The sequence below is a fragment of the Acomys russatus genome, chromosome 17 (genome assembly GCF_903995435.1).
Source record: "Acomys russatus chromosome 17, mAcoRus1.1, whole genome shotgun sequence".
Taxonomy (NCBI): Eukaryota; Metazoa; Chordata; class Mammalia; order Rodentia; family Muridae; genus Acomys; species Acomys russatus.
The window spans coordinates 64,069,825-64,097,216 of NC_067153.1; the positions used below are offsets into that span (position 1 = coordinate 64,069,825).

The following is a 27,392-nucleotide window of genomic DNA, read 5'->3' on the forward strand; positions in this document are numbered from 1 at the left end:
CGAAAAGGAGCTGCTTTGCTCTCCAACCACTTTACCTCCCGTCCAAGGCTCAGACCATAGAGACGCCCGGCGCAGAGCGTTTCCCCCGGCGGCATCACCGAGATGACGCGGAGGCTGGCTAGAGCGTCGGCCGCCTGGGCCTCTTCCTCTTCGGCGGTCCTCCTTCCAACATGGCGCAGTCGATTAACCTCACGGAGCTGAATCTGCCGCAACTGGAAATGCTCAAGAACCAGCTGGACCAGGTGAGGGAGCCAGCTCAAGCACCTTCCTCGGCTTCACGTCCTCGGGCCGCGCGAAGCTCCCGGTGTGGGAGGCGTCCTCTCCCGGGGCGGGGAGACAGACCCCTCTCCGGTCCCGCCCCCTCGGCCGAGCCTTTTCGGGTTCCTAAGCTGATCCCCTCCTTTTCCCGGCTCCTGTAGGAAGTGGAGTTTTTGTCCACGTCCCTTGCTCAGCTCAAGGTGGTGCAGACCAAATACGTGGAAGCCAAGGACTGTCTGAACGTGCTGACCAAGAGCAACGAGGGTACGGGCTGGGCGGGGGCGGGCACCTGGGGAACGTCGTCCTGTCCAGCTTTCCCGTTACTTAGCGTCTGTGGCCACACGAGCCCCCGCATGTTGCCTACGGAAAACTAAAGTGTTGCTGTTGTGTTCACGGTCTGTGGACACCGAGCCCCCCCCCCCTTAACGTCTTCACGTGGGAGCCGCCGCCTTCCCCAGCAGTTTGTGTTCTTTGCTTTCACAGGAAAAGAATTACTGGTCCCACTGACGAGTTCTGTATCCTTTCCGCGGGAAACACTACCTTGCCTTCTTCCTCAGCCTTTCCCAGAGGCGGGGAGGATTTTGATCACAGGCACACATCCACCCTGAGTCCAGTCCCTGAAACCCACATGACGGGAGGAGGAAACCAGTTCCCAGATGTCTGCATCCTTGCTCCCTGGCACACACACCTGTGAAAACATACACAAAACAAGTGAGTGTAATTTTAAAAACAGTAATAATCCGAGGCTAGAGAGATGCTTTAGTGGTTAAAAGCACTTCTTGCTTTTGCAGAGAGCCTGGTTTGGTTTCTAGCACCCACATGGAGTAGGGTGTAAGTAACTCCAGTTCCAGGGGATCCAGCAGGCTGTTCTAACTTCTGCGTGTATCATGCATGCACATGATGTGTGTGTATGCTCGTGCACACACATGCACACACGAATACATACATACATACAGTCTAAAATTTTTTTTAAAGATAAAAATGAGTATAATCCATCACGACTTGTGGTTAGGGGGAAATGAAGCTGTCTTTTTCACTTGCTTCTTCTGGCCCCTTAGGAGAGAATAGCTGTATATGTTCTGGTCTTTCTGGGTATTGTGAAAAGATACAGGCGCTCATTTAAGGATGAGAGATGGAGATCAGAGATGGGATCCGGAAACAAAAGTGTTTCGGCTTCTGTTGTCTTCGCTAGGAACCAACCCTGCCTTCCATATTTATGTGACGGGGGAAGGTTACTTGGCTCTCCTGGCTGCAGCTTTTTAGAACAGGATGCTTTGGGCTTAGTGCTCTGGCTGACAGAACCGCACGTCGACCTGGGCTAGTTTTTCCTTAATCCTGGCACCTCAGATGTATGTCCCGGGGAAGCTACATGATGTGGAGCATGTGCTCATCGATGTGGGGACTGGCTACTACGTGGAGAAGGTGAGTGCCCGGAAGTACGCGGAAGCTTTCTGTGACGGTAACCAGAGCTTGAGGGAAGGGGTATGGCGTAGCGCAGGCTCTCCCTGTTGTCTTTCATTCACCTCTGACCTTGCAGACGACTGAGGATGCCAAAGACTTCTTCAAAAGGAAGATAGACTTCCTTACGAAGCAGATGGAGAAAATCCAGCCAGCTCTTCAGGAAAAACACGCCATGAAGCAAGGCAAGTCCTGCAGGGCACCTCCTCCTAATTATATGGACATTGCTTATCTGTCTATAATATTTGTACTTAGCATTGTCTCTGTGTGTGTGTGTGTGTGAGAAGGGGGAGGGGAGATAGATAGGGAGGGAGGGAGGGAGGGACAGACAGACACAAGAAGAGAGGGGGGGGGGGTACACAAATGCCGTGGTCCATGTGTGGAGGTTGGAGGATATATTTCAGGAATTGTTTTTTCCCTTCATCCTGGGTTCTAGAGATTAAACTCTACGCATCAGGTTTGTGTGGCAAACACTTTAGTTGTTAAAGCTGTCGTACAAAGCCCTGGGAGAACCACCTGTGCCTCTCACCTCCGTGGTAAAGAACATTCATTACATGAGGGCTGACGGCACAGATCTGTAACCCCACGACTGACGGAGAAGTTACAGCAGGAGGATTGCCGTGAGTCCCGGGGCTAGTGGCACACACTGGCCAGCCTAGTTCAAGCCGTGAGTTTCAGGTTCAGTGAGAGGCCCTGTTTCCCAGGAATAGGCAGAGAATGACAAAGCAAGATTAGACATTGCATTTCTCCTTAGGTGTCCACATAAATGCTTAGTGGTGTGTACACACACACACACACACGGTAACCAGATTATACATTAAACTGGGTTATAACATTATACTGGATTACAACATTAAACTAGGAGATGTCTCCTTCAGGTTAAAACCGTGTCTGCTGGCAGTAGTGGTGCACACCTGCGATCCCAGCAGAGACCAGCAGATCTCTGTGAGTCTGAGGCCAGCCAGCGCAACATAAAGAGACCCTGTCTAAAAACAATAACAGAAGAGCTGTTTCTATTTCTCTTTGGTGTCCTGATTTGTTATTATCTAGATTCTGAAAGTGATGTGATACTTGTCAGGGTCTGAGTGGTTGAGATCTGTGAGTGAGCTGGGATAGGATGCCTAGAAACGCTAGGTGAGCACTAGCATTACCGCCTTGGCTATATATAGCAGTCCTCCAGGAAGTTTAAAAAGAGTGTAAGCCCCATTGAACCCAACTAAATCAATCTGGGTCGTTGTTTTAGGAGTCAGGGTTTTTAAAAAGCTCTTGATTTTAAAGCCAGGGGAGGGCTGATGGCTTTTTTTTTTTTTTTTTTTTTTCGAGACAGGGTTTCTCTGTGTAGCCTTGGCTGTCCTGGACTCACTTTATAGACCAGGCTGGCCTCGAACTCACAGCGATCCGCCTGCCTCTGCCTCCTGAGTGCTGGGATTAAAGGCGTGCGCCACCACGCCCAGCTTTTATTTTTTGTTTTGAGTCAGAGTCTCATTCTATAGTGTGAACTACAGTATAGAATATAGACTAAACTACAGACTATAGAATCCGTAGCCCATGCAGGCCTTGCCGTCAAGGCAATCCACCTGCCTCAGCCTCCCGATTTATTTTGTTAGGTGGTGTTTGGGTTAGGTGCTGTCACGTGCGGCACATCCTTAGCCCTCACACAACAGTCTTTGGTCATGGCGAACGTTGTATTCATTTTTATATTCCAGTGGTTAGCATACTGACTGACAACACTGTAAACTCTAAATCTGTGTATGTGTGTCCGCCACAATTTAACAAACTGTCAGTGTTCCTTAACCACCGCTTCTCCAGCACAGCTCTGACTCGATGTGGCTCCGCCTTCTTTTCTCGCAGCTGTCTTGGACTTGATGAGCCAGAAGATTCAGCAGATCACAGCCCGGGGCGCAGCTCAGGCCACTGCCAAGGCGTGAGCCAGTGCTGCGGAAACGAAGCTGGGACTTTGGGCAGTGGCCTCCTGGTGTCTGGGATGAGAGGGTCTTGTGCTTAATGTTAATAAATGTGCCAGCTGGACCAATGGTGGTATTTTTTGTTTTGGTTTGGTTTTTTTTTTTTTTTTTTTTTGCATTAAACAAAGGGCGGGTGGGTGTACTTTTGCTGAGAGCCAGAAAGCTGGACTAGCCATGTTGCCTTCTAGAGGTTCCAACTGGAGCTTTGAGGAGTGAAAAGGCCAGCGCTGAACAGCACGCTTTTGTGGTTGCCGTGGGCACCGCTGGCCGCCGGAAGTGAAGCTACATCAGACACTTCCTTTTCCGGGTCAGCCTTCCCGTGGAGGGAACCTTATGGGCAGCCGTCTCCTACGAGGTATCCTGACACGGTGGCCGCTGCGGTCAGTTCTCCAAGCCCAGCACTGCATGCTCGCTCCAGAGTCCGGCCCGCCCCCTAAAAGGCCTTGCAACAGCCCCATGGCGCCGCCGCGAATCGGCACGCACAATGGCACCTTCCACTGCGACGAGGCTCTGGCCTGCGCGCTGCTCCGCCTGCTGCCGGAGTACAGGGTAAGGACCGCGGGCCGGACCGACCGCGCCTCCCCGGACGCGCCCCGTGGGCGCCCAGCCGCAGCCCTCTGGCACCTGCCCGGCAGCCGGCTCTTCTGTGTCTGCAGGACGCAGAGATTGTGCGGACGCGGGATCCCGAAAAACTGGCCTCGTGTGACATCGTGGTGGATGTGGGTGGCGAGTACAACCCGCAGACGCACCGTTACGACCACCACCAGAGGTGAGCTCTCGCACGCACGCGCAATTCTTCCTTTCCCGATGCTCCGTCCTTGCCGCGGGCTGCAGGATCCTTCTAGTTCAAGGGCGGTCACTGAGGCGGCCTTTTGCTTTGTGTTTATCTTATGCGTGTGGGGTTTTGCCTGCATTCATGTGTGGGCACTAAGTGCATTGGTGCCCGCATTTCCTGGAACTGGAGTGAAGGAAGGTTGTGAGACCCGTGTGGATATAAGGAAAGGCCAGGCAGCGCTTTCAGCCACCATTCAGGTGGTTGGTTTTAAATATTTAATTTTAATTTATGTGCATTGGTGTGAGGGTGTCAGATCTTGGAGTTACAGACAGTTGTGAGCTGCCATGTGGGTGCTGGGAATTGAACCTGAGTCCTTTGGAAGAGCAGGCGGGGCTCTTAATCGCTGAGCCATCTCTCCAGCCCACGTAGTTGGTTTTAATTGTCATTATCAGCTTGACACAATCTAGACTGCAGAATGACCTGGGAATTGGCCAGCTGAGGAGTTGTGCAGAGCGGAAGGTGTGTGGGGTGTGTTGGCTGGTGTGGGAAGGCCCGGCCCACTGTGAGAGGATGGCGCGTGGCTTGTGTTTGCTCTGCTCTTACCTGTGGGTGAGGACTTGGTTCTGCCGCCTGCCTGCCCTTCCGTGACGGACGTGTACCCGGTGTTGTGAACTACGATAATCCTTTTCCCCTCAGTTGGTTTTTGTCAGGTGTTTTATCACAGCGACCCTTTGACCCACAGCCCCATTGTAACCCTCCTCCCTCACCTCACATGCCTGCTCACACTTCAGTCTGTGTCCTCGCTTTTTTGGGGGGAGGGGGTGGCAGCGCTAAGGTTTATTGGGTGTCCTAGTACAGACACCCGGGCTTGCCCATGGTGCTCTTAATGTACAAAGCCCGGACATTTTGCAAAAATATGGCACACTTCAGGAATTTGCGTGTCATCCTTGCTTCCTCACTTTTTAAAAGGAAATATAATTGTTTTCTTCACTTTCCCACCTCAGAATTTCACAACTCCTCCCTCCAATTTAGGAAAATTTGTTCCTTTCTGTTTTTGTTTTTCAAAATAGAGTTTCTGTGTGTAGCCCTGGCTGTCCTGGACTCATTCTGTAGACTAGGCTGGCCTCAAACTCAGAGATCTGCCTGCCTCTTGCTCCTGAGTGCTAGGATCAAAGGTGTGAGCCACCACGCCTGGCTTCCTTTTTTCTTTAATAAGTAAGTAAATAGCATCTGTATGGAGTGTGAATAGTCTTTTCTTGTCCTCTAAAGTGTAACAGCTACTTACCTAGTGTCTGCATCCTTTGAGCCATAACTAATGTAGAAGACACAGGAGAAGAGCAAGGCCGTGGACACACTTGTAGCCCCCAGCACGCAGGAAGTGGACGCAGGAGTTAAAGGTTGTCATTTGTTAGCAATTTTGAACCTATCTTGGGTCACATAAGACCCATTTTTATCAAGTAAAAATAAACAAACAAAAAAACCCAGCCAGGTGTGATTTCCTGCACCTTTAGTCTCAGCCCTCAAGAGCAGAGGCAGCCGGGTCTACAAAGTGAGTCCGGGACAGCCAGAGCTACACAGAGAAATCCTGTCTCAAATTAAAAAACAAAGTCAAAGACAAATATATAGAAGAGAGGTCTGGAGAGATGGCTCAGCTGTTGAGAGCACTGGCTGCTCTTCCAAAGGTCCTGAGTTCAATTCCCAGCAACTACATGGTGGCTCACAACCATCTATAATGAGATCTGGCGCCCTCTTCTGGTGTGCATGTGTACATGCAGATAGAACACTGAATACTTAATAAATCTTTAAAAAGAAATATATATATATATATATATGAATGTGTATAGTTCATAGTCAAACACTGCCCCGTTTTACATAAAGGATTTGAGCCTCTAGAGGTCAGTCCCCAGGGTCCTGACACTGACACAGTTGCTCTGTTGTTTGTCCACCTCCCACAGAGGAACTTGAAGGATGATCTTAGATTTTTTAGTGTGCACAGTGCAAGCCTGACACAGCCTGAGAAGGAGTGTGGGAGTGAAAGCTTTCACCCACGGCCTGTGCTGGCACCAGAGGTGTTTTGCTCCCATTCCTACAGCGTTTGCCATCCTGCGATGCCCACGTTTGCACATGGAACCTTGCATGCACACACTAGCCTCCTGGGCCAGCTCTTTGACCTCACCCTTCCTGTGCTCCTCAGGACTTTCACAGAGACCATGAGTTCCTTGTGCCCTGGGAAGCCATGGCAGACTAAGCTGAGCAGTGCGGGGCTTGTCTATCTGCACTTCGGCCATAAGCTGCTAGCCCAGCTGCTGGGCACTGGGGAAGAGGACAGCGTGGTGGACACCGTCTATGACAAGGTAGGGACCTGAGGGCCTCGTGTCTTCTATGTGCATTCCCTCAGGCTTGCTTGATCTCAGAGCTTGCATGGCATGGCATGGCAGCAAGAATGCTGGCTCTGCTCTGGTCCTGAAACCTCAGAGCCCACCCCAGATGACACACTTCTGCCAAGGCCACACCTCTGATCCTTCTAAAGTAGTGCCACCGCTCTCTGATGACTAAAACATACTTTTTTGTTTTGTTTTGTTTTGTTTTTTAATTTTTATTTAATTTTAATTTATGTGCATTGGTGTGGGGGGTCTCAGATCTTGGAGTTACAGACAGTTGTGAGCTGCCATGTGGGTGTTGGGAATTGAACCGAGGTCCTTTGGAAGAGCAGGCGGTGCTCTTAACCACTGATCCATCTCTCCAGCCCTTGTTTTGTTTTTTTTAAGATAGGGTTTCTCTGTGTAGCCTTGGCTGGCCTTGAACTCACAGCGATCCACCTGCTTCTGCCTCCCAAGTGCTGGGATTAAAGGCGTATGCCACCATGCCAGGCTTCTCTCTCTCTCTTTTTTTTTTTTAAGATAAATATATAATGTATACACGGCACTCTTTATTTGCATGTACACCTCCAGGCCAGAAGAGGGCCCCATATCTCATTACAGATGGCTGTGAGCCACAGTGTGGTTGCTGGGAATTGAACTCAGGACCTCTGGAAGAGCAGTCAGTGCTCTTAACCTCTGAGCCATCTCTCCTGCCCCAGTCTTTTTCTTGACATATATCAGAGAACAGTGTTCCAGGTGATGCGCACTCTGTCCAACACTTGAGCGGTATAGGCAGGAGCTTGGATTCCAGGTCAACTTGGACCCTGACTCAAAAACTAGATCAAACAAAAGCAGAATTATTTGATATTTCTGAGTAAACACCCAAGGCTGCTCACCCTCACACTCGGCTCAGGTTCTGGCTCCCTGGCTGTTAGGAACATCTCAGCATCTCCATGACTCAGGCTCGCAGGGAAGGACAGCACTGTCTCCCTGTGAGGCTCCACGCAGCCCAGCACCTCAGGCAGCTGCCCTGAGATGCCACCAGAGCTTAGGCTTAGTTCTTCAGCGTCTGCTCCTGATGGAGGGCGACATGTGAGTGGGTTAAGAGTTCTGTGGTGCCAGGTTTTAGAGCACTGGGGTTAGTTTTCGTTCCCACTGCTGATGTGTTGGTTCTCCCGGTAGCTGAGAAAGCAGTTCCAAGTGGGCGCCTTGGTTCAGACCAAGAGCTGCCATGCAGGAGCCTTCCCACCACGCCCTGAGGTCAGGCTTTCTCTGCAGATGACATGTTACTGCTGAGGAGCCACATTTTCTATGGCAGTTTTTCATCACTGCTTCTGCCCTAGAATTTGAGGCATTATCCTGTTTCTGCAGGGTCAGATGTCATAGCTGCTGCTAACAGAATATATTATGGACTCATCTCAAAGCCTCATGTCTCAGCTCTTGATGTCTGTCAAACACTTGCCCAGCCCGTCTACTACCTACCTCAGTAACTTGCTGTGCTGCCCAGCCACTCTCCCTCCCACGCCCCGTCTAACTGGAACCCTTGTTCAGGGGCCAGGCTGGAGGTCAGCAGCACAGGATCCCCTCACTGAGGGCTGTTTCGAGCAGTGTTGTGTTTTCACGTTGCCCTGGCGGCTGTCCTCATTGCCTCCCCCTGCTGCTTTAGATGTACGAGAACTTCGTGGAGGAGGTAGATGCTGTGGACAATGGCATCTCTCAGTGGGAAGAGGGGGAGCCTCGATACGCCCTGACCACTACACTCAGTGCCCGGGTTGCTCGGCTCAATCCCACTTGGAACCAGCCCAACCAAGACACTGAGGTAAGAGGCCTAGAAAAAGCCTGAGACACAGAACTTCAGGGGACAAAGTAAGGTTTGGTACAGGCTGCAGAGGTGGCTCAGTAGTTAAGAGGTCCTGAGTTAAATTGCCAGCACCCACACTGGCTCACAGCCATCTGTAAGGGAATATAATTCCCTCTCCTGGTATGAAAATGAACAAGGAACAAGGATTCCAGTTAGAGCCTTCATAAACATAAATCTTTTTTAGAAAATAAACAAAGAATTGTTGATCTTTCAAGTCCTGTGAAGTAAAATTTGAGCGAGTGCCCACAATGCTGTCGTTTCCACTGTCCCCAGGCAGGGTTCCGGTGTGCAATGGATCTGGTACAAGAGGAATTTCTGCAGAGACTAAATTTTTACCAGCACAGCTGGCTGCCAGCCCGGGCCTTGGTAGAGGAGGCCCTGGCCCAGCGGTTCCAGGTAGACCCGGGGCCAGCCAGGGGCGGCTGTCAGCGGGCTGGTCGGCTGCGCCTCTTGCTCCAACCCAGAACTCCTGGCCACATTGTTCTTCCCTTCCAGGTGGACTCAAGTGGGGAGATAGTGGAACTGTCGAAGGGCGGGTGCCCTTGGAAGGAGCATCTGTTCCACCTAGAATCTGCCTTGTCCCCCCCAGTCGCCATCACCTTTGTCATCTACACTGACCAGGCCGGAAAGTGGCGAGTCCAGTGTGTACCCAAGGAGCCTCACTCATTCCAAAGCCGGTGAGTCCTGCTGCAGACACCATTGTTTCAGGTGGGTTTTCCTGCCGTCCCCAAGCTCCCAAAACGATGACTCAAGACTCCAGGTAACTGTACACACATAGCATGGCCCTTCTCTGACTCGACCTCCCATCTTGCCAGCTCAGTCTCCTGCACCTGTCTCTACCCCAGAATCCTCTCTGCCTCCCACCTGTTTCCTGCCCTGGCCACTGGACATGAGATAGTTGAGAAGTGGCACTCCAAAGGAAAGACATGCCCAACGTGTCTGTGTGTAGGGTTGTCTATGAGAAATTGGTTTTGTTTTCTCTGGTTTTTGGTTTCCCGAGACAAGGTTTCTCTGTGTAACAGCCCTGGCTGTCCGGGACTCACTTTGTAGACCAGGCTGGCCTTGAACGCACAGAGATCCCCCTGCCTCTGCCTCCCTCTCGAGGGACATGGTTTTTCAGTTGACAGGTGTTGCATCCATACAAAGCACAAGAGACATCTGCTCCCCTGTTAGTTTCTCATGCCTCCATTTGTTCTTGTATAGACTGCCCCTACCAGAGCCATGGCGGGGACTTCGGGATGAGGCCCTGGACCAAGCCAGCGGGATCCCTGGCTGTATCTTCGTCCACGCCAGTGGCTTCATTGGTGGGCACCACACTCGAGAGGGTGCCCTGAACATGGCCCGTGCCACTCTTGCCCAGCGCCCAGCACCCATGCCTCTTGCGAATGCTGTAGTCCAATAAAATGTGTTCACCTCTGACTGACCCAGTACCTTATCCACCAACCTGGGAATTTCCTCAGACCTGGTGAGTGCAGCATCCCATGTGCAGGACCCTCTGCCCGGCATCTCCTTGCTGCTTCTCAGCTTTGCTTTTTAAATCATTTGACAACCATCTCATGGGACGGAGAGGTGGCTCAGTAATCCTTCAACTCACACAGCAGCTCGTATCTGCCTCTAACTCGAGTCCCAGGAGATCTGACACCCACACACGTCTGACCTCTGTGGGCAGTATCACACAGGTACATGCAGGTAGCACAAACACATAAAATAATAAATCTGAAAATAAAAAGAAACCATCCTAGGACTAAATACATGGTCAAAGTGACCGTAGAATCTTAGTCGGTGGCCCAACTCTCTCATTCTCCACTAGGCCCCAGCAACACACTAGAGAAAATGCAGCAGGGCACGCAAGCGAGTGGGAACATGAAGGACTTTGTTTACAAGTGGGAATGAGGGGAGTGGCGTTGGGCAGGTGATGGTCCTGGAAGAGAGTCCCAAGGGGCCAGAGTTGGTGACATCTCAGTAAACAGTGGCACCTCATGGATAGAGCCTCCACCTCCAGCTGGGGGCTCCTGGGCCCGGCCAAGAGCTGGGCTAAAGCGTGGGAACTGGGCGTTAACAAAGTACAGAGGGATGTGGGTGATTCGGCCTGTGGACCAGCACTGCAGAGAATGAGAAAAGACGTTACCAGAGTGGCCTCATGGTGGCGCTCATTCAGCCACCCTGAAGGCACTGACACACAACCCTGCCTACTCACCACGCTGAGCAAGGCCCCTTTGTTGAAGGAAGGATGGAAAGTGATGAGCTGGGCCTGGGCTCCTGCTTCCCCCTGAATAATTCCACTACGGCAAAAGAGTTAGAGGTGAGAAGCCAGTGGAGGCCGGGACCTTGTGCAGACAGGCGTGGGAAGGCTCAGCTCTGCACTTACCAGGGAAGTAACTCAAACACAGGACTGTTTCGAGTTCGAAAAAGGAGGATGACAGGATTTCCATCCTGTACCCGTGGGTTTCCTGTAAGAAACGAGCCAATTAACGCAGAGAACTCCAGAAGCAAAGTCACAGAAGGCAGGGCCACAGAACAGTAACCACGGTGCTGTAGTTCTCTAGCAGGCATGGTGGCGCAGGCCTTTAACGCCAGCACTGGAGGCAGAGGCAGGGAGACCTGTGAGTGAGTTCAAGGCCAGCTTGATCTACACGGTGAGTTCCAGGACAGTGAGACCTTGTCCTTACCTTTCATGAGCACAGCCAGACGTTCGCCACTGGGGTCCCAAACCATGGAGTGGGCCTCTCCCCCCAGCCTGTGACAGAGGACAGGGGCATCAGCGTCTCTCCGACACTTCCTCGCTCCTCCCACAGCCTCTCCAGCTCACCTCTCCTCTCCATCTGGGGTCTGTATGGTTGTCTCAGAGAGATCAGCTACGATTGTTGCAGACTTTGCACCTCCCACACGGCCCTTTTCTGTCCCTGCAAGGGCAGGATTTCCAGCACAGCCTCCTTACCTTCCTCCCTCAGTGCACCCTTCAGGTGCTGTCTCCCTCCCGCCCCAAAATGTCCCAGCTCACCACAGCGTTCTGGGAACGACAGGGAGTAAATCACTGTTTCCCCCAGCACAGTGAACAGCAGCCGGTTTCCGTCTGGACTCCAGCAGCCAGTCTAGGGCAGAAGAAAGAGACAGGAGGCAGGTCTACAGGGCAGCTACATCAGGAGAGGTAGATATGGGGAGCCATGTGGGGGAGATCCAGGCCCATTAGAACCCCCTTCCTCCCCAGCTTCTGTGAATCACAGTCCCCTCCTACCTGACAGCGCCCTGAGAGAGTTGGCCACCTCTCACAAGTCCACATCTGGGCCTCCCAGACTCTGAGCCAGAAAGACAGATGGCAGCGTAAGGGCCTTCAGGCTCCAAGCTCGCGGTGCCCAGGTGCAGAAGCCACATGCCTGTCTGTAGGCTCCTGGCCTCCCTCAGCTTTTCGCCCACTCACCGAAAGACTGCTGACGGAGTAGTGGCCAGGACTTTGCTGCCATCTGGGGACCACAGCAAGTTGGTAACCCCTCCTCCTCGGAACCAAGGAAGCGGGACACAGATTTCCGTCGCGACATCCCATACCTAAGAGAGGGAAGTGAGTTCAGAACCTTGAACCACTGCTGACCCACACACGATGCGCTACCCTCTTCCATGCACAGAGGCCCAGAGAAGGGAACCAGCAAGAAGCAGCCTATCACATAAGGACCGCAGTTACGACTGCAGTGGCTGGCAGCTTCAGATCTGAGGAGTCCAGACAAAACATCATATAAACTAAAGACAGAAACAGTCTCCTTCCCTCATGCTGTCCCCCACCAGATGAAGACTCTCTTGTTTGACCACTGAGGGGTAGGACCCAGCTCACCAGAATAGCAGCATCTACAGGTGAAGCTGAGAGCAGCCGCCCCCCATTGGGGGCCCAAGCCAAGCTGGTGACTGGTGTGTGCCCAGGGTGGGACAACACCTGTGCACAGCCAGAGGAGGGCCTGCCAGGAATAAACAAAAGACAGAGTGAAAAAATGGTGCATAAACAAATGTATCAAGGGGGCTAAAGAAAAGGTAAGTGGCTGAGGACACTTGCTTTTTCACAGGGTAGGAGTTTGGTTCCCAAGGGCTCAATGCCCTCGTCTCACCGCTGCCAGCACCCGAACACCACGAAATTAAAATGAAAATGCCCTATCATGATTCCCTAGCCTCGCTAGACCCGGGGTTCACTGCCTCTGTTGTCAATGAGGGATTGTGGGGGAGGTCAAAGGGGAAAGGCTATGGAGAGCCTGTGATCCACAAGAAGACCCTCCTGACAGTCTGAAGGGCTGTGCCTGGAGTGTCACTTCCCGCTGAGCTGGGGACCTGGCTCTTCCCACCTTTAACTCCTGTAAGGCCTTGTCAGTGACGCAGCTCAACTTTACAGTGAGTGACAACTTTCTTTTCACATCAGCTCAGCTCACTCAGTAGCTCCAGTTTAGCATCAGACCTCCTCATGTGCACGCCGGGACCTCCTCACGTGCACGCCGGGACCTCCTCACGTGCATGCTGGGACTGCTCATGCAGCACCCTGCCCAGCCTTGGACTAACGTTACTATAAAAATTCAATCTTCAGAACCCATGGAGGAAGGATAGAAAAACTCCCAAAGACTGTTCTCTAGTCGTGACGGTGGTGTCGCACGCCTTTATTCCCAGCGCTCAGGAGATAGGCAGGCAGAACTTTTGCGTTCAAGGCCAGCCTGGTCTACAGAGTAAGCTCCATGACAGCCAGGGCTACACAGAGAAACCTTGTCTCAAAAACAAAAACAAAAGTTGTTCTCTGACTACCACATGAGGTAGGTGCACACACGTACTTCAGGGTGTATACCCTTTTCCCACAGGACCAGAGTTTGATCCTATGTCAGGTAGCTCACTACTGTAACCCCAGTTCCTCCAGCCTCTGTAGGCAGTTGTACTTCCGTGCACATACCCACATACACATGTAATTAAACCTTTTAGTGTGGGGGCTGGAGAGCTGGCTCAGCAGTTAAGAGCACTCACTGGCTGCTCTTCCAGAGGACCCAGTTGAACCCACATGGCAGCTCACAACTGTCTGTAATTCCAGTTCCAGGGAATCTGACACTCCCCACACAGATATACATGCAAGCACACAACAATGCATATAAAATTAAACAAAAAACCTTTTAGTGTTATGTTTAGTGTTAAGAAGGCATCAGATCTGACTCATCTCCAATAATATTTTAAAGGGCAGCTAGAGCCGGGTGGTGGTGGTGCACGCCTTTAATCCCAGCACTTGGGAGGCAGAGGCAGGCGATCACTGTGAGTTCAAGGCCAGCCTGATCTACAAAGCGAGTCCAGGACAGCCAAGGCTATACAGAGAGACCCTGTCTCAAAAAAAACTGAACAAACAAAAAAAGGCAGCCTGTTTTTTGTAGCATCCCTGCTGCAAGAACTGTTACTCTACTTCTCAATCAAGCTTTGCTGGCTTCTCCTTTTTAAAAAGAATTCTAATTTCCTAGAAAGAGAGTTAAAGAGATGGCTCAGTGGTTAAGAGCACTGGCTGCTCTTCCATAGGATCCAGGTTCAATTCCCAGCAAGCATGTGGTAGCTCACAGCTGTCTGTAGCTCATCCCATGGAGCATTGCCCTCTTCTGGCTTCCTTAGGCACTGCATACAGATGGTACTCAGACATATATGCAGACAAAACACCCTCACATACAGAATCTTAAAATAATCACCACCATAAACAACTTTCCCAAGAGAATCTGGGTGTGTGGCACACTCCTGAGAAAACTTTCATTTGGGAGGCAGAGGCAGGAGGTTCAAGAGTTCAAGACCAAGCCCTGTGGTGGTGCACGACTTTAATCCCAGCATCAGGAGGCGGGGGCAGGTGGAGCGCTGTGAGTTTGAGGCCAGCCTGGTCTACATGGTCAAGTAAGGTTACATAGGGAGACCCTGTCAGAAAGGTTAAGAGTATACAGAAACGTGATAATTTTATAACTTCTCTGTAGAAATTATACTAAAATAAGGCTGAAAGAGGAGAAAAGAAAGAAAAATGGAGGAGGGGCACAGAGAAACGGCACTAAAGCCTGGAGGCCTGAGTCCGACCAATCCCAGGGACCACACACTGGGAGGAGGGAGCCAACTCCCCAGAACTGTCCTATGGCCCCCACACTTGAGCTCTGGCATGTGTCCCCACGGACACACAGTGAGTAAATGTACTTGTATTTGGGGGTGGGGGGGGCGGAGGGTTGAGACAGGGTTTCTCTGTTAACCTTGGCTGTCCTGGACTCACTTTTGTAGACCAGGCTGGCCTCGAACTCACAAAGATCCACCTTCCTAACCCAAATCCCTCCCAAGGGCCCAGCTTTGGTTTTTGTTTTGTTTTGTTTTTTGAGGGTGGTGCTCTTTGGGACAGGATTCCTCTGTGTAGCCTTGGCTGTCCTGGAACTCTGTACACCAGGCTGGCTTGATCAAGAGATGCGCCTGCCTCTGCTTCCTGAGTGCTGGGATTAAAGGTGAGCATCACCCCCTGCTGGTTGTGCCAACTTCCGTGGTTTCTACTCACGTCTGTATTTGCCCTGCTCTACTTTATACTTCCGTCTAACAGTGTGTAGCCGGCAGACACACACTTCTATAACCCCAGAGGCCTTGCAGTCTGTCCCTTTGTCTAGACAGAACATCTCAGCACCCCGCCTGACCTCAGATCTGCTTCTCCCGCAGCCCTGTGAGGTGCTGTGAGGACGAGAACTTACAGGCGTCAGTGGGCGCCTTGCGTTGCCCTCGCTAAGGTCAGGACAGGCCGCAGGGACTCACCTCGTGGATAAGGAGGTGGGGTCCAGGGTCCAGATGAGAATACAACCCTGGCAGGCCACAGCCAAGATGGAGGCACTGAGGGGCTTCCAGGCCAGCGCCGCCACACTGCGCTGCAGACGGTGCTTCAGGGAGGGAACGGTGGTGCTGGGAGCAAGAGGGGGGAAACCGAGTCAAAGCAGGACTCAGAAACCTGAGTCCAATCAAAAAGATAAAGCCAAGGGCTACAGAGATGGCTCAGAGGTGAAGAGCACTGGCTGCTCTTCCAAAGGTCCTGAGTTCAATTCCCAGCAACAATATGGTGGCTCACACCATCTATAATGAGACCGGATGTCCTCTTCTGGCGGGCAGGCACACGTGTAGGCAGAGCGCTGTACATGTTATCATCTTTTTTTTTTAAATGTTAGATGTAGGAGGGCCACATTCAACATGGAGTGTCCCAAACCCAGGCCAAGAAGTGGTGAGACCAGTCTGAACTGCCCGCTGCGCAGTGCCCACGCACCTGCTAGCATTATATACACGAATCGAGTCATCCAGCAGGGCCACAGCAAACTTGTTGGTGTGAGGGTGCCACGCGAAGGCCCGCAAGCAGCAGCTGGACCTGCGGAAGGAGACAGTCGGCAGCCGTGCCTCCCGCTAACAGCCCAGCAGCCCAGGCTCCCTCCGCACAGGAGAGGGGCCTTCAGCTTTTCTCTTGCTCCATTCTGAGTGGGGGACAGAGGGGAACTTAGGGTTTCTGCTATTGTGACAAAGCACCACAGCCAAGAGCAACTTGGGAGGAGAGGGCTGACATCATCTTACAGTGTGCGGTCAGGAAAGTCAGGGTAGGAATTCGCAGCAAAAACTGATGCAGAGGCTGTGCTGTAAGCAGCCACTTCCTGTCCTCCCTCTCCCTGGGTGTCCTGGGGTAGGTAGGTGGCTGGGTTTTTGGTTTGTTTTTGAGACGGAGTCTCACTATGTAGCTCTAGCTCTGGAACTCACCATGTTGATCAGGCTGGCCTCTAACTAAGAGATCCACCTGCTTCTGCCTCGAAGTGCTGGGACTAAGGTGTGCACCACTGTATCAGATTTTGTCTGCTTTTGGGGGGTGGGGGAGGGGGTTTCAAGACAGGGTTTCTCTATATACCCTTAACTGTTCTGGACTCTTTGTAGACCAAGCTGGCCTCAAACTCACAGTGATCCACCTGCCTCTGTCTCCCAAGTGCTGGGATTAAAGCAAGCGCCACCATGCCAGGCTTGGGTGTGTTTTCCTAATGGAGAGTCCTCTTTCCTCCCCCCCCCCCCAAGACAGGGTCTCTCTGTGTAGCCTTGACTATCCTGGACTCACTTTGTAGACCAGGCTGGCCTCGAACTCGCTGGGTACCACCATGCCCAACTGAGGGACCTCTTTCCAAATGACTCTGGCTCGTATCAAGTAGACATAAAACTAGCAGAACAGGGTGACAATGGGGAGAGAGGAGTCTCAGCTTTGACCTCTCTCTCTCCCTAGAATAATTTTCATAGTTCAGAACTTTGCCCCATGGGGTACCAGAGCTTGTGCACTCACCAATTAGTTACTTGGGCAAATTCAGCAATCAGGTCTTCACTCCTGAGCTGTAAGAACAAACAAACAGACACACCGTATGAACGGAGCTGACCTAGTCATCCCGGCCAGCGCTGCCCACAAAGGAGAGAGCCAGGGGGGAAGCCAAACTTACGGACAGGTGTGGGAACAGGGAGCCGTGGAGGGAGGAGGCCCACCGACAGCCAGCCAGGGCCCAGCTGCAGGCTGTCTTCACCCACTCGAACACTGTGGGGTGGAGGAGACAGCTCTGATGACATCATGCAGCACAGGGCTATCACCTGCCGTGCTCTTATGTGACGAGTGTCAAAACTCTTAAGGCTGTGTCTACAGTGAGTGGCTTGGACACCTCCTCTCCAGAGCCCACTGTGAGCACTTGGGCACTGAGAGGTGACAGAAAAGGAGGTGGAGGGAGAGGCGGGGCGAGCAGGCGCTGGGAGGGTTTACTCTGGAGGGGACCTCGGGGGCACTTGCCTTCTTCCTCGGAATGTGCAACTTCATTCAGGACTCCAAAAAGGCCCACATCCCGCCTCACCAGGAGAAAAAGACACAGAGTTACTAATCTAGTCCTGTCACCAGGTCCCCAACAGGTTTCATTTACCCAACAACCATGTATTAAAGAGGGCTGGTGTGTGTGTGTGTGTGTGTGTGTGTGTGTGTGTGTGTGTGTGTCTGTGTGTGTGTGTGTGTGTTGTGTGTGTGTCTGTGTCTGTCTCAGTTGCAAAGTACCTGCCCAGCATGAATAAAGCCCTGGGTTCAGTTCCTACTAGCACATAGAATCAGATGTGGTAGCACATGCCTGTACCCAACGCTGGGTAAGGAACTGGGAGGATTAGCAGTCAAGACCCTTAGCAGCACAGCGAGTGTGAGACCAGTCTGGGCTACGGGAGGCACTGCCTCATTAAAAAAAAAAAGGAAGCAGGATGGTGGTGGCAATCCCAGCACTCGGGAGGCAGAGGCAGTAGGAGTTCTGTGAGTTCGAGGCCAGCCTGGTCTAAAGACTGAGTTTCAGGTTAGGTCAGCTAGAGCTGCTACACAGAGAAACCCCATCTCAAAAAATAAATATTTTTTTTTGTTTTTTTTATTTTTATTTATTTTTTTATTATGTATACAGTGCTTTGTTTACATGTACACCTGCAGGCCAGAAGAGGGCATTACATCACATTATAAATGGCTGTGAGCCACCATGTAGGTGCTGGGAATTGAAGAGCAGTCAGTGGCTCTTAGCCACTGAGCAATCTCTCCAGCCCTTAAGTAAATAAAAATTAAAAAGAAAAAAAAGGGGGCTGGAGAGATGGCTCAGAGGTTAAGAGCACTGGCTGTTCTTCCAAAGGTCCTGAGTTCAATTCCCAGCAACCACATGGTGGCTCACAACTATCTATAATGAGATCTGATGCCCTCTTCTGGCATGCAGGCACACATGGGGGCAGAGTACTGTATAAATAATAAATAAATAAATTCTTAAAAAAAAAAAAAAAAAAAAAAGAAAAAAAAAAAGAAAGAAAGAAAAAACTACTTAAGAGCTCCTCAGAAAAAAAGGTGAAGTAGCTTGAGACACTCAGGAAGCTGAGGGATAATTAAGATTTCAGTAAGGGGGCTGGAGAGATGGCTCAGAGGTTGAGCACTGGCTGCTCTTCCAAAGGTCGTGAGTTCAATTTCCCAGCAACCACAAGGTGGTTCAAACCATCTATAATGAGATCTGGTGCCCTCTTCTGGCCTGCAGGAGTACATGCAAGCAAAACATTATATACATAATAAATAAATCTTAAAAAAAAAAAAAAAAAAAGATATCAGTAAGGGGGGCTGGAGAGATGGCTCAGTGGTTAAGAGCACTGCTTGCTCTTCCAGAGGTCCTGAGTTCAATTCCCAGCAACCACATGGTGGCTCATGACCATCTATAATGTGATCTGATGCCTTCTTCTGCAGATAAAGCACTCATAAACAATAAATAAATAAATCTTTTACAAAAGCTGTCAGTAAGGCTAAGAGGAATATCCTGAGAAACATCTAGCAGTAATTGTATCAACAAATGCCCGTAACTGTCCGGCACTGCACCAGGTGCTTCCAATTTAGCCATTCCCACAATCCCAGGTGCTCGGCTTTGTTTGCTTTTTGGTTTTGTTGTTCCTGAGATAGAGTCTGGTGCGCTCCAGGCTGGCCTCAACCTTGCTACATAGTCAAGAATGACAAAACGCCTTGATCCTCCTGCCTGGCGCTGAGACTACGGGCTCGCGCAGCCACAGCCAGTTGTAAGTGGTGCTAGCAACTGGCCCTAGGGCTTCTTGCGTGCCAGGCAAGCACTCTACCAGCTGAGCCACATCCCAAGTCCTGAATGTACAACTTTATAAAAGACTATTTGGCAACATCTCACAAAGGAACAGACGGACATAACTCATGAGCCTCAGAGCTCCTCCGTGGTGAGGATCTTATGGAGGGACTAGTGTGTGCCAGGAGGCGCCTCTCAGCGCTCCTGCATCTATTTAATGCCACACTGTAAAAGGGTTTTAGGACAAAGCAGTAGCTTTCCCAAGGCTACACGGCTAAAAATGACAGTCGGAAACTAGTAACACGGCTTCAACTCTCAGCACAGATGAGTCACTACAGCCTTTCCTTAACTTTCCTGAGCTTCACATAAAAGCTCAGAATGAACAACGCATGACCTGAGGTGGGTGCTGGGAGCGGGTCTGGAAACTCAAGCCACTAGGGATAAAGGAAGCTTCCGGTAAATCCTTCGGCTTCACAGTAAAGATGGGTCACCTAATATGGCTTGTGTAATACGAAGACAGAGATACCACTATCAAGCTGCCTTTTCAAGAGCAGCCCTTTTCAAGGCCCAGTGACGCCATCCCTCCACTGTCTGCAGGCCACGGCCTAGGCAGCCCTTCGCCATGCCTTACCAAACGTTGATGCACCTCTTCCACACTTGCTCCCGGTGATGGATGAAAGCAGGCCTTGTGCCATGGTCCAGCCTCCCAGGGGCTTTTAGGGGATCCTTTGGTCAGGTGTAGGACAGGAAGATTGATCCACTATAGCTCAGAAGTGTGGGGAGGGAGCCGGTCAGTCTCCCCGCCGCCCCGCCCCTCCCACAACTCCCAGCCATCTCCAGCCTATGGCTGGACTGGGCACAAGCGATTCCACGGCCCCATTTCCCATATCCACAAAGGTTGACACTTGTGGGGCACAAAGGCAAAGTTTTAGCCCTGATCTGCACACGCCAATCGTTTCCCACGGGGTTGACATTACAGAGACGCCCTGATTCAGAGCAGCCTTCACCGTTTCCCCACCCCCTGTAGGACCTCCTCAGAGGCCCTGGCATCCGTCGCAAGCCGACGCCAGCCCCGAAACACACGTCGTTCTCTCTGGTCTCCCGTGGGGGCCGAGCCCGGAGCCCACTCTCCACACACCCACCCTCCATCCATCCCCAGGCGGACCACCTGGCCCCGGAAGTCAGGAGGCGGGCTCTCATAGCTGCTGCCGGTCACCAGCTCGTTATTGTGCTCGTACAGGGTGACCTGACCCCGAGGCGGCGGCGGGGGAAACAAGCCCAGGGAGCACATCTTGCCAGTGCGCAGGGCGTCCAGGATCGACCGACCGGCTCCCCCGCAGGTGACTGCGCTCCCGGGACTCCCAGTTCCCGGGCTAGATTCGTACGCGGACGGGTAGCCGTACAGGACAAAACGACTGCGCGCGAAGCTCAACGGAAGTGCAGCGAAGCAAAAGCTCCCCGGAGAGGTTGGTTTCGGGACGGACTTCCGGGACTTCCTGGCGCGCCTCCTTGCGGACGGAGCGGGCGCGGCGCTGACGCGGCTCGGTTTGCTTTGGATCCTGTGAGGCGGCTGTTTTTTTCCTACTCCGAATCCCCAGGAGCGGCTCCCACTCACTTACTTAGTACGGAAAAAGCCCAGAGTAAGCCCAGTTTAGCAAAATACCTAATTAAACTCTCTGACGCCCGTGAATAGCCCTTAGGAAAATACAGACTGTTTCATCCCGTCCCTGCGCTCTAAAACAAACAAACAAACAAACAAAAGAACCAACGGCTTTAGAGGACAGTCAGCATGGACGTTAGGAGACAGTGCTGAGCCGCTGCGCCCACAGACCAGGTGAGGGTCCTGAAAAGAAAGACGACACTGGAAAAGCCACGGTATTTCCTGAGGACATTACTATAAACGCCTTTATAATCCTTATGATAACCCCAAAATGCACCGTTGAACTGCAAAGTGACACAGAAAGGACCTGAATAGACACAAACCAGACACTGGCAGCGCCAAAATCTCACAGACTCCTCCTAGTCTAATCGCAGACCTGGGGAGGTGGACACAGGGGCGTGAAAAGTTCGAGGTCCACTTCCTAGTCCCCCCCCCTGCCCTGCTGAGACCCTGTCAGGGAGCGGGGAGGAAAACTAGGGAATGAGAGCTGAAATAGCCGGTTACTCTTGATTGTCAGTTAATTTGATTTAGAGATGGTTAGATGCTTTAATTTAATTTGATTCTAATCAATGGTTTAATCAATTTATGAGCCAATTTTTGAATAGACCATGAATAAGCAACCTTTTCCACATGTCACTCTACCTCACCTTTAATTTAAACCTCTGAAACTGAACTTTAAAGTCCTCCTTTAAAGGATTTTTGGCAGATCGCTGTGAGTTCGAGGCCAGCCTGGTCTACAAGATGAGTCCAGGACCGCCATGGCTACACAGAGAAAAAAACAAAACAACAAAAAAATTATTTTTGTCAATGGGCATGGTGGTACATTCGTGCATGTTACACCAGCACTAGAGAGGGGGCTTAAATTGTTTTATGCTAGCCGGGCGTGGTGGCGCACCCCTTTAATCCCAGCACTCGGGAGGCAGAGGCAGGCAGATCCCTGTGAGTTCAAGACCAGCCTGGTCTACAAAGTGAGTCCAGGATGGCCAAGGCTACACAGAGAAACCCTGTCTTAAAAAAACAAAAACAAAAACAAAAACAAAAAAAAAGATAAATCTAGGCCTGGAGAGATGGCTCAGAGGTTAAGAGCACTGTCTTTTCTTCCAGAGGTCTTGAGTTCAATTCCCAGCAACCACATGGTGGCTCACAAACATCTATAATGTGATCTCAATGCCCTCTTCTGGCATGCAGGTGTACATGCAAGCAGAGCACTGTAATAAATAAATCTTAAAAAAAAAAAAAAAAAAAAAAAAGACGCATGGGAGAATAGCAAAATAAAAGGATACAGAGGGTCCTAGAAATCTACAAGTAGAACAATATGATAGGCAGATTTGGGCCCAGGGGTCCTGCTCAAACTAAGGCACCAGCCAAGGACAATACAGGAGGTAAACTTTAAACCCCTTCCCAGATCTAGCCAATGGTCAGAATATTCTCCACAGTTGAGTGGAGAGTGTGATATGACTTTCTCACGTACTATGGTGCCTCACATTTGACCATGTCCCCTGGAGGGGGAGACCCGGTGGCACTCAGAGGAAGGACAGCAGGTAGCCAAGAAGAGACTTGATACCCTATGAGCATATACAGGGGGAGGTAATCCCCCTCAGGAACAGTCATAGGGGAGGGGAATAATGGGAAAATGGGGGGGGGGGAAATGGGAGGATACAAGGGATGGGATAAACATTGAGATGTAACAAGAATAAATTAATTTAAAAAAAAAGAAAGAAAAAACAAACAAACTACAAAACATTAAAAAAAAAAAAAGATAAATCTAAAAGATGGGAGCACAGAGCACATGATTACTTTCTTTTTAGACAGGCTGAGGCACTTTGTAATTTGCCAGGGTCTTCCTGCCTCAGCCCCCTGGGTGCTGAGAATCACAGACAGTGGTGATGAACCTTGCCTGTCAGCCAGACCACTGGAGAGCTTAGTACACATGAGACCCTGTCTCAGAAAGAAAAAAGAAATTCGTGGTTGTGTTCAGGTTCAACCCCCACCCCCAGAGCTCCTAGACTCACTGAAGACAGTGACAGAACTCTGTTTCCTGTGCCCTGAGCTTCGTGTCCCTGTCACCTTTCTATCTTAAAAGGTCCGTCCAGAGATGTTCCCAGGTCGGGAGACAGAGAAGTTCAGAAAGCGCCTGCAAATGCACTTCATCTGAGGTAAGGTGGCCTCTCTCTTATTTCACTCTAGTTTGCTGACACAGGATCTCTCTATGCAGCCTTGGCTGGCCTGGAGTTAGTTCGCTGTGGTTTTCTTCAACTCACAGAGATAGCTATCTTCTGTGTCCTGGGTGCTGCCACACTGGGCTAGCCTCTAATCTTGTACTCCTCAAATGTTAAGGGATGTGGGAGTCTCCTGAGATTTTTCTCTTTTATTGTTTTATCTTGTTTTTACTGGATTTGCTGGTGGAGCTGAAGAAATGGCTCAGCAGTTAAGAGCAGTTGGGTTGGGTGCTCTTCCAGAGGCTGTTCCAGAATTTACACCCAGCAGCTTACAACCACCTGTAACTCCAGCTCCACAGCGTTCAACTCATAAAATAAAAATAAATGGATCTTTAAAAACTTTTCTGGGGGCTGGAGAGATGGCTCAGTGGTTAAGAGCACTGACTGCTCTTCCAGAGGTCCTGAGTTCAACTCCCAGCAACCACATGGTGGCTCACAACCGTCTATAATGTGATCTGATGCATACTGTATCCATAATAAATAAATCTTTAAAAAAAAAAAAAAAAACTTTTCTGGACACTGTAGCACATGCCCTTAATTCTAACACTCAAGAGGCAGAGGCAGGGGGATTTCTATGACTTTGAGGTCACCTTCATGTACATCTCCAGTTTCAGGACAGCCAGGGCTACTACAAAGAGATATCAAGTCTCAGAAAAAAGCAGAGCCGGGCGTAGTTGGCACATGCCTTTAATCGCAGCACTCGGGAGGCAGAGGCAGGTGGATCTCTGTGAGTTTGAGGCCAGCCTGGATTACAGAGTGAGTCCAGGACAGCAAGGGCTACACAAAGAAACCCTGTCTCAAACAAACAAACAAACAAACAAAAAAAGCAACATTTATTTTATAATTTTTTATGTGTATGGGTGTTTTGATTGGATGCAGAAGAGGGAGTAAGGTCCCCTGAAGCTGGACTTATAGTTAGCCTTCTTATGGGTGCTGGGAGTCGAAACTGGGTCCTCTGTGAGAGGAGTAAGAACTTTTAACCACCATGATATTTCTCCAGCCCCTGAATTAAATGTTAAAAAAAAAAAAAAAAGCACAGTCTATGCTCTCAAAGTTTTAGTTCCAGCTGTGCATGATGGCATACACCTTTAATCCCAGCACTCGGGAGGCAGAGGCAGGTGGATCTCTGTGAGTTCGAGTCTAACCTGGTCTACAAAGTGAGTCCAGGTCTGTCAGGGCTACACAGAGAGATCGTGTCTTGAAAAACAAAAACAAAATAAAAGTATAGTTCCAGAGAATCCGCACGTATAACTCTGCTCAGACATTGAAAACAATTTTTTTTTGTTGTTGTTGTTTGTTGCAACATCCCCCACCTTTGGGTGAAACCTCCCACCCCAGCCCGGAGATTTGATATCAGCTAGGTGTCTGACTCAACCTTTAATGTGCCCTGAGATAAAGCCACACCGTGCACCGGCTCCGCCTCGTTCTAGCATGGCCCTCCTCTTCCACGCTGAAAATTTAACTTAAAAAAAAAAAAAGTTTTTTGTATTTGCAGGGTCTAGGGAGGCCAAGGCCTAGGCCTAGCACGCTCCCTCGCTAACTTCACCAGAGGGCGCCACGGCCCCGGGCGATGCGGTGACTGTGCCCAGCGGCACCCCCACCCCCGGAGCGTTCTGCCGCAGGTTACCGCCGCTCCTCCCCCCCCCCGCCCCGACCTGAGCGGGAAATCCCGGGCGGCACTCGAGCCGCGGCCGGAGACTCGTACGAGGCCCCCCACAGCCTGAGCTCGCCCTCCAGAGCCGGGCGCCCGGGGCGGGTAACCAGGCGCACATGGCCCGCCCGGCCCTGTTTGTCCTGGCATCGCGCCGCAGCTATTTGAGGCGGTTTTTATCTCCCAGAAACCAGCAAAACCCCAAGCCGAGTCTAGCAAGATGAAAGGGGCCGAGGGGCCTGGGAGGGGGGCACCAGGAGGCTGCGGCGGGCGGGAGCTGGCACCGGACAGGCGGAGCCTAGGAGGCGACAGAGTCAGCCCCTGGGGGGTCCCGTGCGCCGCGGGACCCGGGGTCGGCTCTCGCCCTCCGCCTTCTGAGCGTGCGCCCCGGCACCCCTGTCCTCCCTGTCCTGCTCCACAAATCTTCGGGTTTCTTCAAAGCGCCTTTGAAGCCGCGCGCCGGGCCGGAGGGCTGGGGGGTCTTGCACCTGGCCAAGGGCAGGGATGGCGCGGGGTGGGGACGCCTTCGGTCCGCGCCTGCACTGCGGCAGCGAGGCCACTGCGGTCCCGACGCCGCTGCCCGGGAAAGCGCCCAGCGCAGCCCCTCAGCCCAGCGGGGGAGCCCTGGGGGCGGGGGACGCACAAAGCCCTATTGTGGCTTGGGGACGGCCGCCACAGAGTGGCTTTTGTTCCCCCACCAACTCCGAGGCAGGCACGGCTGATTGCAGGCCCCGGACAGGGGTGGGTTACGTGCCAGGCGGGTCGGCCAGCCGCGAGTCTCCCCGCTGCGCTGCGCGCTAGTCCTGTCTGCGGACGCAGTTCTGCTGCTCCGGCCCGGGTCACTGCCCAGACCCAAGTCCGTGCTACCGCCTGAGAAAGAGCCTAGAAGAAAGCGCCGGGCCCTCCGGATTCCGCAATAGCCCCAGCGACTGGAAACTCAACTCCATGTGAGGGACCAAGCTGTCGTTTTCGTTTTTTAACTTTCGGCTTGAAGCGAAACTTTACTAGATTAAATATCTCCCACAGGAAGTCCCTGCTTTGCTAAGGAAATGTCCCTTGGCCCAACCATCTCCCTCCTCTTCCCCATTCTCACCAGACACAGTTTCAAATCGAACTTTTATTTATTAAATTAAAAAAAAGAAAGACTCCACAAGGGGATGACCCTTTCAACGACGTTACGCACTTCCCAGAATCCACTGCTTTACCCTTCATCTTGGGGCCTAGAAGGAGCAGAGGACAACGGGAAGATCCAGAAGTCTCAGGAAAGGCACAAAGCGGCTGTAAAAGTCACTGGAATGGAGTGCACACTCCTAGATTGGGGGCCTCTGGCTGTACCCCGAAATCAGTTTTGGGACCTTTGTCCTGCTATAAATTCCTCCTCATGGCTTCGAGGCACCAGGCCTTGCGTATAGTGGGCGTTCAATAAATACTCGATTTATTTGAATTTGATCCCAGAGAAAGCCTTTCCCCACCTGTTTTTCATGGGGGACACCTCCAAACCAAAGTCTTCCTGTTAGGTGGGCTCTCCCCCAAAGAAGATGGCCCCTGCAAGCTCTCCATAACCATGACAGCAAGGGTTAGCCTGATGAGGTCACAGGGTATGAAAAGAGGGTTAGTGGAAGGACCTGCTTTGCTCATTCCTGTCCTCCCCCTCCCCCTTAGGACTTGAAGTTTCACAGCTTCTGGCTGGGGCTGGGGGTCTTAGTGGCCCCATAACTGGGAGACACCCACATAAACGCTAAAAGAGGCCTAAGAACCCAAAATTTAAAACTCCACTGAAAGCTGGGTGTGGTGGCGCACGCCTGTAATCCCAGCACTCTGGGAGGCAGAGGCAGGTGGATCTCTGCAAGTCCAAGGCCAGCCTGGTCTACAAAGCAAATCCAGGACAGCCAGGGATACACAGAGAAACCCAGTCTCCAAAAACAAACAAAAAACTCCACTGAAAAAGAGACCTCACTGATAGAAACCCATGAACAAGGTCTCCACTACCATTTTGTCTGTACAGAGAAGGATTTGACAAGAATTTCCTTAGCAAAAAGATGGATCCCTTCCCCTCCGCCTCACTCTCCCTGACCCGTCATCATAACTTAGATAAATATTATTATTATTACTATTACTAGTCTTTACTCCTGGTGCTTAGGGGTTAAGTACTCAAGGCTTGGGGCAGCCTCCCTGACCCTGGGGTCACCCCATCTTTGGGATCAGATCCCCACTGGTCTGCCCCTTTCTTGGCACTCTGCTCCCAGCCAGAGCACTAACACCAATCTCCCTAACTCTGGTTCCTAATGAAGAGCCACCAGGGGGCAATAAATTATCGTCCTCATCATCATTGTGTTTGTAAAAAAAAAAAAAAAAAAAAAAAGCTCAAGGGAATGGACAGGAGAGGCTGGAAGCTGGGGACAGTGGCAAATGAGAATGGGGTGCAGAAAGGATCGATGGCAGAGAGTTCATGAGGAGAAAGTGAAAGGAGCCCAAATGGAAAGAAAAGCAAGAGAAGATGTGAATAGCGGCAGAGCAGGAAAAAAGTTTAGGAGGCCAGAGCACAGGAACTCGGCACAGGCAAGAGCCTGAGGGAGACGTGCAAGGAGATAGACAGCCTGGGG

At 51.4% G+C, this 27,392-nt stretch overlaps 3 protein-coding genes across 3 annotated transcripts; 2 read left to right on the forward strand and 1 right to left on the reverse strand.

The window, feature by feature from the left end:
- Nucleotides 1-120: 120 nt before the first annotated feature.
- Pfdn5 (prefoldin subunit 5) lies at nucleotides 121-3,666 on the forward strand. The gene is made up of 6 exons (XM_051159439.1): nucleotides 121-242; nucleotides 420-522; nucleotides 742-773; nucleotides 1,606-1,680; nucleotides 1,796-1,901; nucleotides 3,568-3,666. The coding sequence occupies exons 1-6, from the start codon at nucleotides 171-173 to the stop codon at nucleotides 3,642-3,644; spliced, it is 465 nt and encodes a 154-aa protein (XP_051015396.1). The 5' UTR covers nucleotides 121-170; the 3' UTR covers nucleotides 3,645-3,666.
- Nucleotides 3,667-3,998: 332 nt separating this feature from the next.
- Myg1 (MYG1 exonuclease) lies at nucleotides 3,999-10,257 on the forward strand. Its single transcript, XM_051160429.1, has 7 exons — nucleotides 3,999-4,229; nucleotides 4,337-4,449; nucleotides 6,650-6,809; nucleotides 8,482-8,634; nucleotides 8,950-9,072; nucleotides 9,172-9,353; nucleotides 9,880-10,257. Exons 1-7 carry the CDS (start codon nucleotides 4,014-4,016, stop codon nucleotides 10,076-10,078), a joined length of 1,146 nt encoding a protein of 381 aa, XP_051016386.1. The 5' UTR covers nucleotides 3,999-4,013; the 3' UTR covers nucleotides 10,079-10,257.
- Nucleotides 10,258-10,544: 287 nt separating this feature from the next.
- On the reverse strand, nucleotides 10,545-20,695 carry Aaas (aladin WD repeat nucleoporin). The gene is given in 17 exon segments (XM_051160428.1): nucleotides 10,545-10,778; nucleotides 10,874-10,958; nucleotides 11,045-11,126; nucleotides 11,346-11,413; nucleotides 11,486-11,579; nucleotides 11,678-11,768; nucleotides 11,912-11,972; nucleotides 12,095-12,219; nucleotides 12,500-12,620; nucleotides 15,436-15,579; nucleotides 15,935-16,033; nucleotides 16,979-17,025; nucleotides 17,130-17,221; nucleotides 17,468-17,523; nucleotides 19,891-19,988; nucleotides 19,990-20,019; nucleotides 20,428-20,695. Coding segments are annotated over 17 exon segments (1,641 nt in total). The 5' UTR covers nucleotides 20,551-20,695; the 3' UTR covers nucleotides 10,545-10,553.
- Nucleotides 20,696-27,392: the final 6,697 nt, after the last annotated feature.